This window comes from Phodopus roborovskii, unplaced genomic scaffold, assembly GCF_943737965.1.
Source record: "Phodopus roborovskii unplaced genomic scaffold, PHOROB, whole genome shotgun sequence".
In the NCBI taxonomy this organism is placed as follows: domain Eukaryota; kingdom Metazoa; phylum Chordata; class Mammalia; order Rodentia; family Cricetidae; genus Phodopus; species Phodopus roborovskii.
In genome coordinates this window covers 13,181,099-13,198,061 of record NW_026126599.1, presented here as the reverse complement: position 1 = coordinate 13,198,061, position 16,963 = coordinate 13,181,099, and the positions used below count along the sequence as shown (strand labels likewise).

At 50.0% G+C, this 16,963-nt stretch overlaps 2 protein-coding genes across 3 annotated transcripts; one reads left to right on the top strand and one right to left on the bottom strand.

The window, feature by feature from the left end:
• The first annotated feature begins 440 nt into the window (after positions 1 to 440).
• Fcer2 (Fc epsilon receptor II) lies at positions 441 to 11,037 on the top strand. Of its 2 annotated transcripts, XM_051205357.1 has the most exons (12): positions 441 to 679; positions 2,308 to 2,407; positions 3,455 to 3,574; positions 3,804 to 3,857; positions 4,772 to 4,834; positions 5,048 to 5,110; positions 5,241 to 5,303; positions 5,407 to 5,469; positions 5,571 to 5,660; positions 9,568 to 9,719; positions 9,830 to 9,933; positions 10,257 to 11,037. In XM_051205357.1, exons 2-12 carry the CDS (start codon positions 2,386 to 2,388, stop codon positions 10,453 to 10,455), a joined length of 993 nt encoding a protein of 330 aa, XP_051061314.1. In that variant the 5' UTR covers positions 441 to 679; positions 2,308 to 2,385; the 3' UTR covers positions 10,456 to 11,037. The 2 variants fall into 2 exon arrangements, with proteins under 2 accessions (XP_051061314.1, XP_051061316.1); XM_051205359.1 differs by lacking the exons at positions 441 to 679; positions 2,308 to 2,407 and adding an exon at positions 2,670 to 2,712.
• Positions 11,038 to 12,948: 1,911 nt separating this feature from the next.
• Positions 12,949 to 15,859, bottom strand: Trappc5 (trafficking protein particle complex subunit 5). Its single transcript, XM_051205360.1, has 2 exons — positions 15,768 to 15,859; positions 12,949 to 13,554 (listed from the first exon to the last, which is right to left on the bottom strand). Exon 2 carries the CDS (start codon positions 13,543 to 13,545, stop codon positions 12,979 to 12,981), a length of 567 nt encoding a protein of 188 aa, XP_051061317.1. The 5' UTR covers positions 13,546 to 13,554; positions 15,768 to 15,859; the 3' UTR covers positions 12,949 to 12,978.
• Between the last annotated feature and the right edge of the window lie 1,104 nt (positions 15,860 to 16,963).

Genomic DNA, 16,963 nt, shown 5'->3' with positions numbered 1-16,963 from the left:
GCAATGCATGTCCTTTTTCTCTCTGTTTCTATCACCTGCCCTTCCTCCATCCTTGCCCCTTCCCTGTTTCCCTTCCCTCTGCCTCCTCTCTCCCTTTCTGTCCTGTCCTGGGTCTCCCTCGGGGTCTCTCTCCCCTCTCCCTCCCTCTGCTTTCTCTTCAGGCCTCCTTTGTTTCTTTCTGTCTCTCCCACTCCTCTCTTCCTATCTCCTCCATCTCTCCCCTCTTTCTTGTTCTGTCTCTCTCTCATGCACACTCCTCTCTCTCTCCCCATCTCCTCTCTCTCTCTCTTCCTTTCCCTCTTTCCTCCCTCCTCCTTCTCCCCTCCCTCTCTCACCATCTTCTCTCTCTCTTCTCTCCCCTCACACAGTGATTCAGTCCGCCATAGTTTCGGTTCAGATCTAGGCTATACCACTTCCTTCCCTCTGAAATTCAAGAGTCTCCTACAGTTCATTTACCTGAGAAATAAAGGTAATAATAGCCTGGAGTTCCCCAGGTTCTGAGGAGCACCAAAAAAAGTCATTGTGTGTGCTGTGATCGCCCAGATGGCAAGCCCATAATTAGGTCTGTGAAAATACAAGCCATTAGTGAGCTGCTCACAAAGGAGAAGCATTTCCATCGAGCTGGCCCTGCTGCCCTCTCCAATTTGCCCACAAACACCAAGACAGGCTCCAAGTTCCAGTAAGTAAGTGTGTGTGTGTGTGTGTGTGTGTGTGTGTGTGTGTGTGTGTGTGTGTGGTCTGTTTTTCTCTGCATCAGCACCTAGCTATGGGTACTAGACAGCAAAGGCTCCCTGAAAGAAACTACCTTAGACCACCAGAAAGCCCAGTTGGCAAGCAGGGGCAACAGTGTTAGACAGAGTCAAGAGGCACTCAGGCCTCAGATTAGGAGATGAGCCTCTGCCTAGGGATCTGGGCCTAAACCAGGCTTCTCCCTGGGAGAGTGACTTAGTTTATTCACTTACAAAAGGAGTGAGCAACAATTTGACTCTATTTGTATAAAGGTGCTTAGCACACCACTGACTTGATAATCAGAAAATACATAAAGAAAGAAAAACCAGAGAGACAGAGAGGTAAGAGAGACAATTGAGGGACACACAGGACAGAAAGAGAGGGGGGAGGGGAAAGAGAGAGGGGACAAGGATGGAGGAGGGGCATGTGATAGAAAGAGCCAAAACTACAATCAGACCCAGTGGCATCCAGAGTGCATGCTCATGATAGATGTTGTGCACATCCAAATGGACCTGCCACAGCCCCACAGCACTGCTTGCCCTAGTGGTCCATGACTGGCATCCCGGTGTAGGGAAATGAACACGAGGAACCCTGGCACTCACTGGCCTTCCTACCTCATCCAATTCACAAACTCTGGGCCACTGAGAGATCCTGTCTCAAGATAACTCCATGGTAGGAGACTGCAGACAAGGCTCAGTGGATAAGCGCTCTTGCTGGGCAAGCAGCACCCAGAAATGACAGATAGATAGATAGATAGATAGATAGATAGATAGATAGATAGATAGATAGATAGATGATAGGTTGATAGATGACACATAGATAGATGATAGGTTGATAGATAATACATAGATAAATGATAGAGATAGATAGATAGATAGATAGATAGATAGATAGATAGATAGATAGATGATACATAGATATGCAGATGATAGATAGATCCAGGCATGCTCATACACAAGCATGAAGTCATGTCTGTAATCCCAGCACTGGGGTCAGAAGGTGGAGACAGGAGGGTTGCTGGGGCTTGCTGGCTGCTAACCCAGCTCCAGGCTCAGTGAGAGACTTGCCTCAAGGGAATTAAGTAGAATGTAATAGAGCTGGACCATGATATCTTCCTGTGGCCTGTGCATACATGTGTACGTGTGTATACACTAACACACATGCACAAGCTTACAGCATACACATGCATGAGCCACATGTACACACATGTACCTGGCACACTGGCATACACGTACCTGAATGCATGCATACATATACACAGGTACTAAACATTCCCTTTTTACAGATAAAGAAGACATTTCTAGTTTAAATCAGTAGCCAATGATGCATATGTATTGAGCACCTACTGTTGCCTCCTGTGTGAGCTCCTGTGTGAGCTCTGCACGCTGGACTTGTGGCCCCAGGCCTTGGGGGGCTACACTAGACAAATCTCCTAAGCTCACCATAACATTCACTTTTAACTTCTGGACTAAACAAAATCAGCCAGCTCTCCTGGGATCTCCAGGTCCCTGATGCTGTCCCACACTCTAGAGAGTGTGACACTTATCCTAATGACCACTAAAACCAAGGTACTTCCAGAGCTGTGACGAACTGTGGAGTGAAGACCACCTTGGCAGGCAGTGCATACGCCATCTCTAAAAGACTAAGCAGGCTGCCATGCAGGAGAATGAATACTCAGGTAAGAAGTGTCCCGGGTGCTGATGCTGGCACTCATCTGCCTGGGGGGGTGGAGGGTGGGGGGGCTCTTCAGTCTCTCTTTACCCAAGAGAGTGAATTTCCAAGGAAAGCCAAGAGGGAGGGGGAAGTGTGGAGGTAAGCACTGACTGAGGCCCATGGCACACAGCCCAGTGGAACAGGGAAACCCAGGGCCCCTCCCTTCTATGACTCAACACCTTCCCAACAAAACTCAGACCCAGATAGATAGCTCAGGGTCACTCAGAGTTGAAGGGAACTTGGAATTCGGAATGAGTTCTCAAAACCAGGGTAAGGAAGAGCAGGTACTGCATGGGGAACATCAAGACAAAGTTGGGGGATATCAGGGATCGGGGTGAAGCCTGGAGTGTGGTATCTGGGAATCGAACCTCCATATGGAGCAAGAGTTGGGATATAGTGTCTTGTGACTAGGGAAGGGGCTCAGCATTGGGACAAACACTAGAGTTGCTAGGACCTGAGGGTCGAGGTATAAGCACTGAGAGTTGGGGGTCAGAAGACTAGAAAAAGAAGGCTCAACCCTCTAGAGGTGAGGCTGGGGGACCCAGCATCGCCAAAGGGAAGGCTTAGAAGCACCTGGCTCTGTCTGTCCCTCTAGAAATGACCTGGACTGAAGTCACACTCATTGCTTGCTGGAGTGTGGACAGACCCTGGCTGGACAGGTCAAAATCAGAGAGGCAGACTCAGAGACACACGGAGGAGAGATAGGCCAAGCTCAGGAGGGCTGGCGGAGGAGGGCTGACGGAGGAGGGCTGACGGAGGAGGGCTGATGGAGGAGGGCTGATGGAGGAGGGCTGACGGACATGTACCGGACAGATAGACACAGTGGTGGGGTAGTTTACATGTGAGGGAAAATGAGAAAGAAGTAGCCTGGGGTCTGCTGAGACTCTCTGCTTCAGATGGGACTCTAGATAAGCTCATAAGCTCTTTGGATAGTGGGACTCTGAATGATGGGGAAACAGAGGTGGAGCCCATACTCCCCTGTACTCTTCAATTCTCTCCGTACTGTCAACAGGATACTGGGAGCCTCCTCGGAAGCGCTGCTGCTGTGCACGACGAGGGACACAGCTCGTGCTGGTGGGGTTGCTGAGCACGGCAATGTGGGCGGCCATGATGATCCTGCTTCTTCTATGGCGTATGGACATCCCCAGCCCCCATAGCTCCCAACCACCAAGCCGTTCTGCTCCCATCCCAATGCCTGGGTGGGCCCAACACCTTTGGAATCTGTTTTCCCCATCTTCTGCTCCGTCTTAATGTCCCCCATCACCCAGCATCCCTGGTTCTACTTGTACCCCCCACTCCACCTGCCAGGTGCAGAAGGCAAGTAATTATTCTTGTCTGTTCCTCTTTCCACTGACCCCTAGACTGGGAAACGGAGAAGAATCTGAAACAGCTGGGAGATACCGCCATACAGAACGGTATGCAGGGGTCAAGGTGGGCTAGCAAAAGTAAGTGTTGGGATGGCCAGGTATTGCCATTTTCTTGCCACTGACCACTGTCAGTGGTCTGCACTGATGTCATCTTCTCCGTAAGGAAGGAATGGACAGTCTAGAATACCCTTCCCATCCCAGTAGGGAACTTCTTCAATCTCTGGAGAAGCCTGGTTATCCACAACACCCATTGTGCCTCCCTTTGCCGTTCTGCGACACAGGCGTGAAAAAAACAAGTGCAGGAAGATGAAGATGTAGTTGAGTTGATGGAGTGCCTGCCCTGGTTTCCATCCCCGGCACTGCATTAACTGGGCACCTAGTGCATGCCTGCGATCCCAGCACTCGCCAAGTGCAGGCAGGAGAATCAGAAGGTTCAAGCTCATCCTTGGCTACATATTGAGTTCCAGAGTATCCTGAGCTACACAAGGCCCTCTCTCAAAAAGAAAAGAAAGAGAGGGGGGAGGCAAAGTCCTCGGAAAATATGGCTACTGCTTTCATAGTTAATCCCAGAGGGAAAGGAGGACATAGCCAATAATTCAGTTCTAGCCTGCACCTCCTACGTTCTGCCTCTCCCTTGTTCCATCCAAAATATGGGGAAAGCTGCAGTTCTGTGATGATGTGAAAGAGGTCCCTGCACTGAGAACTGGGCTGAAGTACAGTGATGTACTTCAACTGGGTGTGGGGGTTGTGTGCTTGCCTGGGTGTCAGAAGGCTGAGGCAGGAGGGCTGCAAGTGAGGGAGCATCTGAGCTGTACAATGGGAAAGAAAAGAGGGAGGGCGGGAAGAAGGGAGGGCGGGAGGGAGGGAGGGAAAAGAGAGAAGGGAATGGACGGGAGAAGGGATGGAGGGAGGGTGGGTTTTTGTGGTTCTGAAACACACCGCTCTTCTTCCCTGTGTCCCAGTCTCTCATGTTTCCAAGGACTTACACAGATACCAGAGTGATCAGTTGGCCCAGAAATCCCAGGGTGAGCCTGTCACCTGTTTCAGACTGAGATGGGGAAGGGGGAAAGGCCTTGCATAGTCAGTGATGACCAGTCATTGCCCTGCTGCAAACCACAGCAGGGCTTCAAGGCGGCAGCCCTAAGGCCCGTGGAGGATGAGGCGGGGTGGGGGTAGGGGTAGGGGTGAGGGATCTCCAGGAGCCTTCTCATCACTGAGTTCTTCTGCTCTGTGGGCAGCTGTTCAAATGTCACAAAGCGTGCAAGAGCTCCAAGCTGAACAGATGCAAATGAAAGTTCAGGGTAAGACAGGATGAAAGTCCCCACCCTCGGAACTACAGGGACACTGGAGGCTGGAGGTTAGGCTCGGGATTGGGGGAGGGGAGTGGTGATCCATATGCAGCATCTCTGAGGCCAGCCATACTCCTTTCAGACTCTGAACTCTCCCAGAACCTGAACAGACTCCAAGAAGAGCTAAAAAACGTCGAATCCCAGAGTGAGACTTGAAACTGCCAGGGGAAAGCGGCAAACTGAGTGAGAAGGGGGCGGGGCTGGGAACTGTCAGTCTCTGAAAACTGCACCACCCCTATACCTTTCAGACTCTGAGCTCTCCCAGAACCTCAACAGGCTCCAGGAGGATCTAATCAAGGTCAAATCCCAAGGTGAGACCAATGGCAAACTGAGTGAGAAGGGGGCGGGGCTGGGAGCTGCCTGTCACTCTCTGAATCCTATACAACCCCCTTCTCGCCCCCCACCTCCCAAGGCTTGAATGAGAAGCGCACAGCCTCAGATTCTCTGGAGAAACTCCAGGAAGAGGTGGCAAAGCTGTGGATAGAGATGCTAATATCAAAGGGTGAGTCTGCCCTGCGGTGGCCTATAACCACATACTGTGGCAGCCTGTGTGCCTCACTTGAGGAGGCTGTGCTGGTACAATTGTGTGGCACGCTGTGACTGGGGGTTGATGTGCACCGATCTAAGTTTATGTTGGGACCAAGACAGATGGGGACATAGAAGAGCACCCTTTGCTCCTCCAGGTAAAGCTAGCCACTGCTATCTTCTCTCCGTTGCTGTTGTCTGCCCACCCAGCCTTAGTGGGGATGTGGTCAGCCAGCAGCCCTACCATAGATGGCAGGGACAGAAGGACAGCTTCACAGCCCTCTAGGGACTCAACTCAGGTAAAACAGGGCTCTTTGTTTGACTCAGAGGATTTCAGGACAAGCCAGTGTGAGGCAGAACTGGAGTTTATCCAGAGAGACTTCAACATGAGTTTTTAAATTATTTTTATATTTTTATTTATTTTATGTGTGTTATGCAAGCATGGAGTTCCCTCCAGGGCATGCCAGGGCACATATTTGGAGGTCAGGGGACAACTTTCAAGAGTTGGTTCGCTCCTACCACATGGGTTCTGGGATTTGAACTCAGATCTTCAGAGTTGACAGCAAGCTCCTTTACTCACTGAGCAATCTCAATCCTAATACAGACAGATCTAGGTGTGGGTTTCTAAAGCAGCTGCCTCTTGCTCTCTCCAATAATCTCAGGTGGGATTTAGTGAGTTTTGAGGTTATCTTCAAAGGCCCGCTGAAGATATGCGTGTGTGTGTGTGTGTGTGTGTGTGTGTGTGTGTGTGTGTGTGTCAAGCTGCCAGTCTTTGTCTTCCATCTCGTTAGAGGTAGGATCTGTTAGCCACTGCAGAAGCCAGGCTAGCTGGCTCATGAGCATCAGGGGTTCTCCCATGTCTCCCTCCACCCACCTCACCCTGGAGGTGCTAGGATTCCAGGTGCATGCCACCATATCCAGCTTTAATCAGTTCTGGGGATTGGAACTTAGGTCCTCATGCTTGCTCAGCCAAGAAACTGTGATTGAGGTCTCAGGGCAGTTCCCAAGTTACAATTGATGAGGTGAAAGGTCACAGGGTGCCAGAAGATAAGACATTCTTACTGTAAACAATTTGTGGTCTTGTTTGAGAGTCCTAGACTTTAGCTGGCAGAGGAATGAAGTCCAACCTGAAAACATATACACCGGCCAGACCTTGGGCCGGACTCACTGCTTTAATATAAGATAGCATATATGAGAAGAATATAGAGATAGTCATGGCAGCCTTCAAACAAATGCTAATTGTGCTGAATTCTTGCTCCTACCAACCTCCAGCAGAGGGGCTCCTTCCTTTTTCGTGTCCCCCTAATGTTCCCTCTCCTTGTGTCCTACCTTCCCATCACTACAGCAGCCTCCATGAATTGACCCACTCAATGCCAAGGGACATGACATCTCCACCAGGGATGGTACTGATGGAAGTGATGTTGGCCTCAGGAGGCCACCACGCTTGCCCACAAGTCGTTGTAGAGCCTGTGACATGGGATAAGAGTGTGGTCACAGTGCTGTGCTCATACCACCATTGCTTCATTACCCTTGACTCTGTCCCTTCCACTTCTGGAAAGTCCCAGCTGTCCCAGAGGGCAAGAGAGAGGAAAGAACTTTGCTTGCTTGGAAGGAGTCCCCATCCCTTGGGACATGTGGCTCTGGGGATTCCAGCAGAAAACCCCTGTGGTTTCATGTGGCAGGAGATGGACAGACTCTAGGTCATGTTCATTGCTTACACATTTCTCACCTCCTACCCTTTCCCTGAGCACACACATGCATACACACTACATGGGTACACACACCTCACACATACACCACACCTCACACATACACCACACACACACACCCTACTCCTAACACACCACACATACAAACACCACACACCTCATATATGCGCATATAAACACCACAGGCACACCACACATACATACACACACACCTCACATATGCACACATACACCACATGCACACCACACACCTCACATATGCACACATACGCCACATGCACACCACACACCTCACATATACATCATACGCCACATGCACACCACATATACACCACACCCACAATACAATGCACATATACACAACACACAAACTTCACATATACACACATCACACTATACACATGTGCCTCACATACACACCATATCATGTACCATTCACCACATACACACACCTACGCAGATGCATACCACATATACATACACCAAATATACACACCACATACACAGACTGCATACACACACCACATAAACACACATCACATACACAGATCACACTCACACATACCAAATACAGTCACATACAGACATACCACATATACACACACCACACATACACCACATCATGTACACAGACCAGACACACAGATCACACAACACACACACAACACAGACCACACACACACACACCAAACATAACAGACCACACACACACATACCAAATACTCAGGTTACATACAGACATACCACATACACACACACACACACCAAATACAACACAGACCACACACACACACACACACCCCAAATACACACACCATATACACAGGACACATACAGACATACCACATACACACACACCAAATATACACATCACATACACAGATCACAGACAGACAGACAGACACACACACACACACACACCCCAAATACACAGGACACATACAGACATACCACATACACACACACCAAATATACACATCACATACACAGATCACAGACAGACACACACACACACACACACACACACACACTGCTTCCCACCTCACCACAGGATACTAGAATTACAGGTGCATCCATCCACCCATGAGATCCATCCACACAGGCCTCATGCCTGTTCAGTGCTTTACCCACTAAGACATCTCCCCACATAAATCCAGTCCTACATCCTGGTGTCTGAACTCAGCTGATACTGTCCCTAGGTGTCACAGCCAGGAAGCTTTCCAGTCTCAGTCTCTCTCCCTCTCTCCCTCCTTCCCTTACTCATTTATCTCCTCATTAAAATATATTTTAATGTTTATTTTACTTCTAATTATGGAGGGGGGTAATGTGCACATGAGTTTAAGGTGCCTGCAGATGCTAGGTCCATAGAGCTGGAGTTATAGGCAGTGGCGAGCTGGCTAATTTGGGTGCTGGGAACTGAACTTGGGTCCTCTGCAAAAGCCATACCTGCTCTTAAACACTCAGAAATCTCTGCTTTGACTGAGGTGTCTGCGGGAGTTGGGGTGGCTGAGGTTTCTGTGGGGGTGGATGAGGTATCTGTAGGGTAAGATGGTGTCTGTGGGGTAGTTGAGGTTTCTGTGGGGTGGCTGAGGTGTCTGAAGTTTCTGTGGGGTGGCTGAAGTTTCTGTGGGGCGGCTGAAGTTTCTGTGGGGTGGCTGAAGTTTCTGTGGGGTGGCTGAAGTTTCTGTGGGGTGGCTGAAGTTTCTGTGGGGTGGCTGTTTCTGCGAGGTGGGGATGGCTGAGGTGTCTGTGGTTATGGTTCTTGTAGTTGAGATGTTGCTAACCATGGAGGTGTTAGTAACTTTGGGACTGAAAGTGTTACATGATACTAGTGGCTGAGTTATAGCTGGCCTTGGCTATTTGTTGCTGGAGCCAGTGGTTGAATTATTTATGAGGTTAGTGACAACTGCCGCTCTGCTAACCACTGGGGTAACTATGGTGATAGTGTTGGTGACTGAGATAGCTCCACCAGTGAACTGGCCAGAACCCATGAAGAAAGCAATCTGCAGACCAGCTGCTAGGCTCTAAACTGGCAGGGACAGGACAGTTCTTCCAGCCCAGATCCCTGGGTAACTGCAGAGGAGACACTACATCCATACATATGCATACTCTGACCATGGGAGCCAGGGGCAGCACGCCATGATGCTCCTGAGCCTCTCTTCTCTGTGACACCAGGAGCTGTATGCAGCACATGTCCCAAGAACTGGCTCCATTTCCAACAGAAGTGCTACTATTTTGGCAAGAGCCCCAAGCAGTGGATCCAGGCCCGATTCGCCTGCAGTGACCTAGAAGGGCGTCTAGTCAGCATTCACAGCCAGGAGGAGCAGGTGGCTTGGGCTCTATGGAGACTATGGACAGCTGGAAGGCAGGGGAGGGGAGGGGACCCCACCCTGGCCTCCTGGAATGGATGGGAAGGACCATATGCATCTCCCCCTAGGACTTCCTGACAAAACACATCAACAAGGATTCCTGGATTGGCCTCCGGGATCTCAATGTGGAGGGACAGTTCATATGGATGGATGGGAGCCCTGTGGGTTACAGGTAAGGGGCCTGTGGGAAACAAGGTAAGAGAGACAGCAAGAAGGAAACAGGCCCCTGGATAAGTACCTCATGGAAGAGTCCAGGGCTCGGGGAAAGGGTCCTATAGGATACAGGAGAGAGCCATAAGGAAAGGATGAAGGGCCTGAGGCAGAGAGCAGCAAGAGCAGACTGGAAAGGTGGGTCTTGGGCTGCATAGAGTACAGAAATGGGGGAGGCCCAGGCACAGAGCCCCCAAATGTGAAAGGAGTATAGTGGGGAAGGACCTGCAGAGAAAGGACACCTCCCTCATGATATTCTATGACTGGAGGTGTTTCTTGTTCCAGCAACTGGAGTCCAGGAGAGCCCAACAATGCAGAGCAGGGTGAGGACTGTGTGATGATGCGAGAGTCCGGACAGTGGAATGACTACTACTGCCGCAGCTTCCTGGATGCCTGGGTGTGTGAGCAGCTGGCCACATGTGAGGCTTCCACATCTTTAGCCTCTGTGAGTCCAACAGGACCCACTCCAAGTAATGAACCCTGACAAACCTCTGCTCCCCCTCTTCTGGATTTCTCTACTACCTTCATCATGGAAACAGGCCCTGAGGATCCCCCCATACCAAGGCCTGGACCCCTCTTTGTGACTGAAGGCCTCCATGATTATGCTTCCACCCATACTGAAGCAGCTGGTAGACACCAGCTCCGCACTCAACTAAGCCCTCCTCACACCAGAGCCCCGCCATGCAGCATGTGTATGGGCGGCTGCGCCATCCAGGGATCTGAGAACACATTTCTGAAGGGGCTTCCTCCTCCTCCACCCTTCCTCCCACTTAATGTCCCACAGAGCAGAGGTTCCCCTCTCCCCAGGGTCTGGCAGCGAATCCGCCCAGCAAGTTTGTGCGCATCAGTGAAAAGGGACCACAGCTGGTCCCCAGCACTCCCCCCCTCCTCCGAGGCTGCACCAGGTGTACTCCAGGTGGGGCCAGTAGCGGACAGTGTCAGAGACCTGATGCCCAACACCCTCTCTGAGAATGCAATGCAACTGATACAGAAGTTTACACCTTGTATATCTTCATTATATTTCTTTTCCTACATTATCGTGGTAACATGCTGAGTAGGTGTGGAAGTACGGCTCAGAAGCATGTGATTCCTAACCATGGCTTTGGGCCAGCCTGTCCAAATCAGTGAGACCCAAACAAAGCTGAGGAGGGCCAGCGATAACCTGAGTTCAATCTCCAAGTCTCCTGAGTCTCACGTAGTAGGAGAGAACCAAGTCCCAAAAGTTGTCCTCCACACCACCATCCCCACACACTTAAACACATAAACACATTTTTAAAGATGTTTAAGGTAGAGTACAACTGAGGAAGACATCTCACATCTCTGGCTCCACATGCACACTCAAACATAATTCTTAAAACAAGGTGGAGGCTAGAGACATGCCTCAGCAGTTGAGAACGCACCTCTGTTCCTAAGAGAGGGAGTTCAGATTGCAGCACTCACATCAGATGACTCACAACCACCTGCAACAGATCTTAGATCTGATGCCCCCTTCTGCATTTATGTTCACAAACCTACAAACATACATATATGAATAGTCTTTAAAAAGAAAAAATAGCCAGGGGTGGTGGTGCACAACTTTAATCTCAGCACTAGGGAGGTAGGCAAATCTCTGAGTTTGAGGACAGCCTGGTCTACGTAGTGAGTTCCAGGCCAGCCAGGACAACATAGTTGAGATTGTCTAAAATAATGTAACAAGCCACTAAGTTAAACACCCAACCTCAGGTAGAGTTGGAAGTGTTGGGAATTCACAGTCATCCTGGAACATACAGCAAGCTCAAAGCCAGCATGGGCTGACAGCAACATGTCTCAGGATAAATTTTTAGAAATATTAACCTTAAATTTGGTGGTGGTGATGCATGCTTTTAATCCCAGCACTTGGGAGGCAGAGGCAGGTGGATATCTGCAAGTTCGAGGCCAACCTGGTCTACAAAGAGAGTTCCAAGACAGGCAGGGCTACACAGAGAAACTGTCTCAAAAACCCAAATTTCATACATATATACATACATATCCTAAGAACTGTTAAGCTTCTGGATGTTTCTGGGTTCTTCCCCCATTGAGAGGCTGGTGTGCCATTTGTTCTCAGTGTGATACCTGGGGCACTCAGCAGTTCTCCAGAATGTACCAGAAACAAATTCTTAGGCATACCCCAAAACTGCAGAATCAGACTGTAGGGGTAGAGCCCAACCACGCGAGTTCTAAAAATTCCTCCAGGTGACTCTGAAGCCCTGAAGCACTGCTTCTCAAAATAAGAGACTGAGGGACTCTGGGAATGGGACTAGGATGCAAATTCTGGTCTAGTAAGTGATTCTGCATGTGAGTTGGTGATGCTAATGCTGCTATTGATACTGTTGATGGTGAAGTAATACTGATGCTGATATTGGCTCTGATGCTGACAGGCCACACGCCACTTTGAGTAGCAAAAGTCTAAAGGAAGAATCACTCTACATATACATTTTTAGTCATACAACCACACCCTCTCCTTTACTATCTACTATTTTTTTTTTTTTACAGAAAATGTAGATTAAGGAAAAGTACCCCTGCCTGAAACTTGTTTAAGAAAGAGTCCTATACTGCCAAAGCTGGTCTCAAACTTGCTAAGTAGCGGAAAACGGCCTTGAACTTCTGATCCTTTTCACTCTACCTTCCTAGTGCTGGGATGAGACAATATGCACCACTATGTCCAATTTATGTGGCATAAAAAAAAAAAAAAATCAAATCCACCAACTGGGCTAGAGCACTGGCAGTTTGCCAGGCCTTGGTCCCTCTTAACCTCCTATCCCTGGCCCCACCTCTCCAGCCTACAGGCTCCAACTACAATTTCATTGGTGCCCTAACTACCCAGTATACCCAGAAACTAGGTCGGCCCATTGTCTACTTCACGCCTGCCTCAGAATCCCTCAGCCTGGGACTCAAGACCCGGATCAGAGTGTGAACAGATATGGCGCCCCTACACAAGACACAACACAAGCCTGGAACAGGATCTGCTCATCCTTTATCTCCTGTGGAGTCAGCGTCCCTCCAGTGCCCGATCTCGGGCGATAACGGCCTCTTCGAACTTGATCATGAGTGTGGTCCCCTTGTGCCAGTGCGCTGTAACCTTGGCAGGGAAGCCGCTGTGCGTAAGCACAGCCTCCACGATGCCCGCCGTGAAGCTGGCACAGTTGAGCGTGCTGTTCTCCTTGGGCACGGAAATGTAGGTGTTGATGAGCGGCTCCCTCTCAATGATGTAGAAAGTACGGGCATCATCATTGGCCTGCTCCAGCTTGTCGGCCTCTTTGCCAAACAGAGCCTTCCACACTGCGCCCTTGACGAACAGCAGGGCACCCAGCACCTTGGTCTCACGCCGGGCACCCTTTTCACGGGCCACCAGGGCATCCAGGACTCGGGCGCCCACCTGGCGGCCTAGGGCAGCCAGGCGTGCCTGAAGCTCAGCCACTGAGAAGACGCGGCTCTGACAGTGCTGCACCAGCTCGGAGAAGAGAAGGGCAAAGGCACTCAGGCTCACCTCAGTGCGCGGCCGTACCAGGGCACGCTCCAGCAGCACCGACTTCCCGCGCGTGAAACGCGCCTCCATGCTGCGGCCCTGCAGGGAAACCAAGAGTCAGGGTGATGGATGAGACCTGGCACCAAGGGCCAGAGGGAGAACCAGGAGGGGCTCCAGGAAACCCACATACCCCATCTGCACCAACATTGGGCACTATAGTACCAAAGAGTTGAGAATTTCCGGCACTCAAACTGCTGGTAAAATGTACGCAGTAAGGATTAGCAAACAAACATAAATATTTGAGGCAGACCCCAGTGAGGAAAAGAGAGATGAGGACTACAGAAGATGGAGAGATGGCTCAGCAATTCACAGCAAGTACTGCTCTTGCAAAACACCTTGAGTTCAATTCCCAGCATCTACTTCCGGTAGCTCACAACCACTTGTAACTAGCTCCACAGAAAAGCAGTGCTTCTGGCCTCTGCTGGCACTGCACCCCCATGCACAAACCCACACTCAGACACATGCATATACATAATTAAAAATAAAAAGAAATATTTAGAGGGGAGCAGTGGAAACTACCCCAAAGTTGGAGACCCAAGGGATTTCTTATTCACAAAAAGCATTTGGAGCTGGGGATAAAGTTCAGTCAGCCCAGTGCCCACCTAGCATACATGAAATCCTAAATTCAATCCCCAGCACTGCATAAAGCCAAGTATAGTGACACACTCCTGCAATCCCAGGACTCAGGAATGGAAGCAGAGGCAGAAGAATCAGGGGTTGGGGGGGGGTCACCTCTGCTATGTATGGAGTGAGAGCATCCTGGGCTACGTGAGACCTTGTCTCAAAAAACAGATGGCTCAGGAGTTAAGATCATTTGTTGCTTTCTAGAAGGCCTGGGTTTGAATTCCAGCAAACACAGGATGATGCATGGCCTTCTGTAACTAGTTCTAGGAGATAATCTGCCTGCTGAAGGCACCAGGCACACACACGGTGCACATACACATATGCAGACAGAACACCATACACATAAAATAAACCTCAAACAAATTAAGAGCCATCCTAAAGAACTACCGATGGAGCTGGCAAGATGGCTTGGAGTAAGGACACTTGCCTAGTAACCCCAGAACTCACACAGTAGGAGAAGAGAACTCACTCTCAAAAGTCTTAACCTCCTCCATGCACACTCATGAGCACACAAACACGAAATGAATAAAAAATGCAATTTTTATGAAGTTGGCAGAGGAATGGCTAAAAATTAAGACGGCATATAGAGATGACATGAAACTGAGTATGGAGGTGCCCACCTGCAACTCCAGCACTCAGGGGATGAAGCAGTATGATGGCTGAAAGGGGCCAGCCCAAGTGAGTTCCAGGACTGTCTAGGCCACAGTGAGACCCTGCATGATGTCACCATGAAAAACACACCTCTGGGTTTCCAGATACGTTTAACTCAGGGAGGACCCACCGTGAGTCCGTAGGGCTGAATGAAAAGGACGAAGTCATCTGATCATACCATTCATCTCTCTGCTTTTTGACTGTGGACGCACTGCAACCATCTGCCTCGGGCTCCTGCCATGTCTTGTCGATAATCATATAAACAAACATTTATATGCTGTTTTTAGTTGCTTTTGTCAGGTATTTAACCACAGCAACAATGAGAAAGCCTTCAAAGGGGAGAGTTGAGGAGTGGAAGGGAGTCAGATGTTCTCCCTGGCGGGTTCCAGCCCTGACTACCCTAAAGACCTTCCTGCTCAACCCCTCCAGGAAAGCAAGTGTCTGACAGAAAGGGGCAGGGGTGAGTCATGGCCAAGACATTATCGGAGCACAGACAGGGAGCGGGCGGGGAGGGGGGGGGCGAAAGTGTCAGTTTGTCAGGAAGGAAGCCATCTCCACGGCGACCTTTAACTACAGAAGAGATCCCGTTGGAAGGTCGCAATCCCACAAACTCTCTAGAAAGCTGCACGGAAAGTGAGGAAAATAGTGGAAGAGGCGGGAGGCGGCGTTGGGAGCCTCTGGGCCTCCCGTGCCTGCAGCAGGGAGCCACAGCTGTGTATGGAGACCGAAATGGAATCCGGAGGTTGAAGGAAAGACTTCCCGGAGGAGCTGCGCCCTGACGCGTCTCCAGGTGCAGCCTGGGGGATGGATTGGAGCCGACAGCCCGCCCCTACAAAGAGTGTCCCAGGGACTCGGACTTGGGAGATCAGGATGCTGGGGAGGAGACCTGCAGAGCGCGCCACAAGGCTGCTCAGCTGAGCTGTTCGGGGGCCAGACCCCGAAACCCGCATCACCCCGAAAACCCAAAGCAAACTGACCCGAAAACGCTGCTCGGTCGCACGGAGGAAAAACGTGCCCCTTGCGCGCGGGAGTAGGGTTTCGAGCCAGGAAAGGTCTCAACCGGAACCAAGCTGCAGTAGGTTCCGCGAAACTTCTTGACGGCGTCGTAAAAGGCCCTTGAGTGCGCAGGCGTGTGTGGGTTAGCCTGAGCGCACGGAGGGCGGGGTGACAGGTGACCGAGGGCGGCCGCGAGGAGGCGCGCGTGTCCTCCCAGGCCCGCAGCTAGATCTTGCTTTGAAGTAGGCCTTGAGCAGGAGTACATGCATGATTTCAGGCACATGTTTTCTTATGAATATCCTTGAAGTGTAGGTGTGATTTCTCGCGGTTTACCCAGACATGTGATGAAGGACATTTAATCTGGGAATGTTTTTTCATCTTCCACAAAAGGGTGGCTTCAATGCTTTAGTAACAATAGTAGGATTACATGTATGTAATTGTTGTGTGTGTGTATTTGTATGGTCAGGAGTGGAAACCATAGGACAGCTTGCAGGAATGGGTTCTCCCCTTCCATCAGGATCAAATCCAGGCCATCAGCCTCAGCAGCAGGCAGTTTACCTGGGGAGCCGTCTGACCACCTCTGTATTTCCTTTGTGTGTCTGTGTCTGTGTCCCATGTGCCTACACTTCTGTGTGGAGACACAAGAGGTTGACATTGAGTGGCTATCTCTATCACTCCTGGAGTTACTTTTAAGACAGTGTCCATCTTACTGAACCTGGAGTAACCATTTCTGCTAGCTGGCCAGCATCTCAAGGAATTCTGTCTGCCCCCACAAAAAGAAAGGAAGGAAGGAAGGAAGGAAGGAAGGAAGGAAGGAAGGAAGGAAGGAAGGAAGGAAGGAAGGAAGGAAGGAAAAAGTCTTCAGCTTCTGGGGTTACAGGTATACACCAACACACCCACCCAGCTTTTTTTTTTTTTTTTTTTTTTTTTTTTTCTAGGCACTGGGAATCAAACTCAGGTCTTTATGCTTGTACTTTATCCACTGAGACTTCTCCTAGCCCCTAATATTTTTGTGCTGTTTATTGGTTGGTTGTTGGTTGTTTGGAAGAACCTTGCTGTGTGTATCCACCTTGATAAGAGGAAATGCAAAAGGCAGAAAGACTGTAGATCATTTCCTCCTGAAGTCTATTCATATCTCCAACAGCTACATGTTTAATTGATTTAGTTTCCAGTGCTG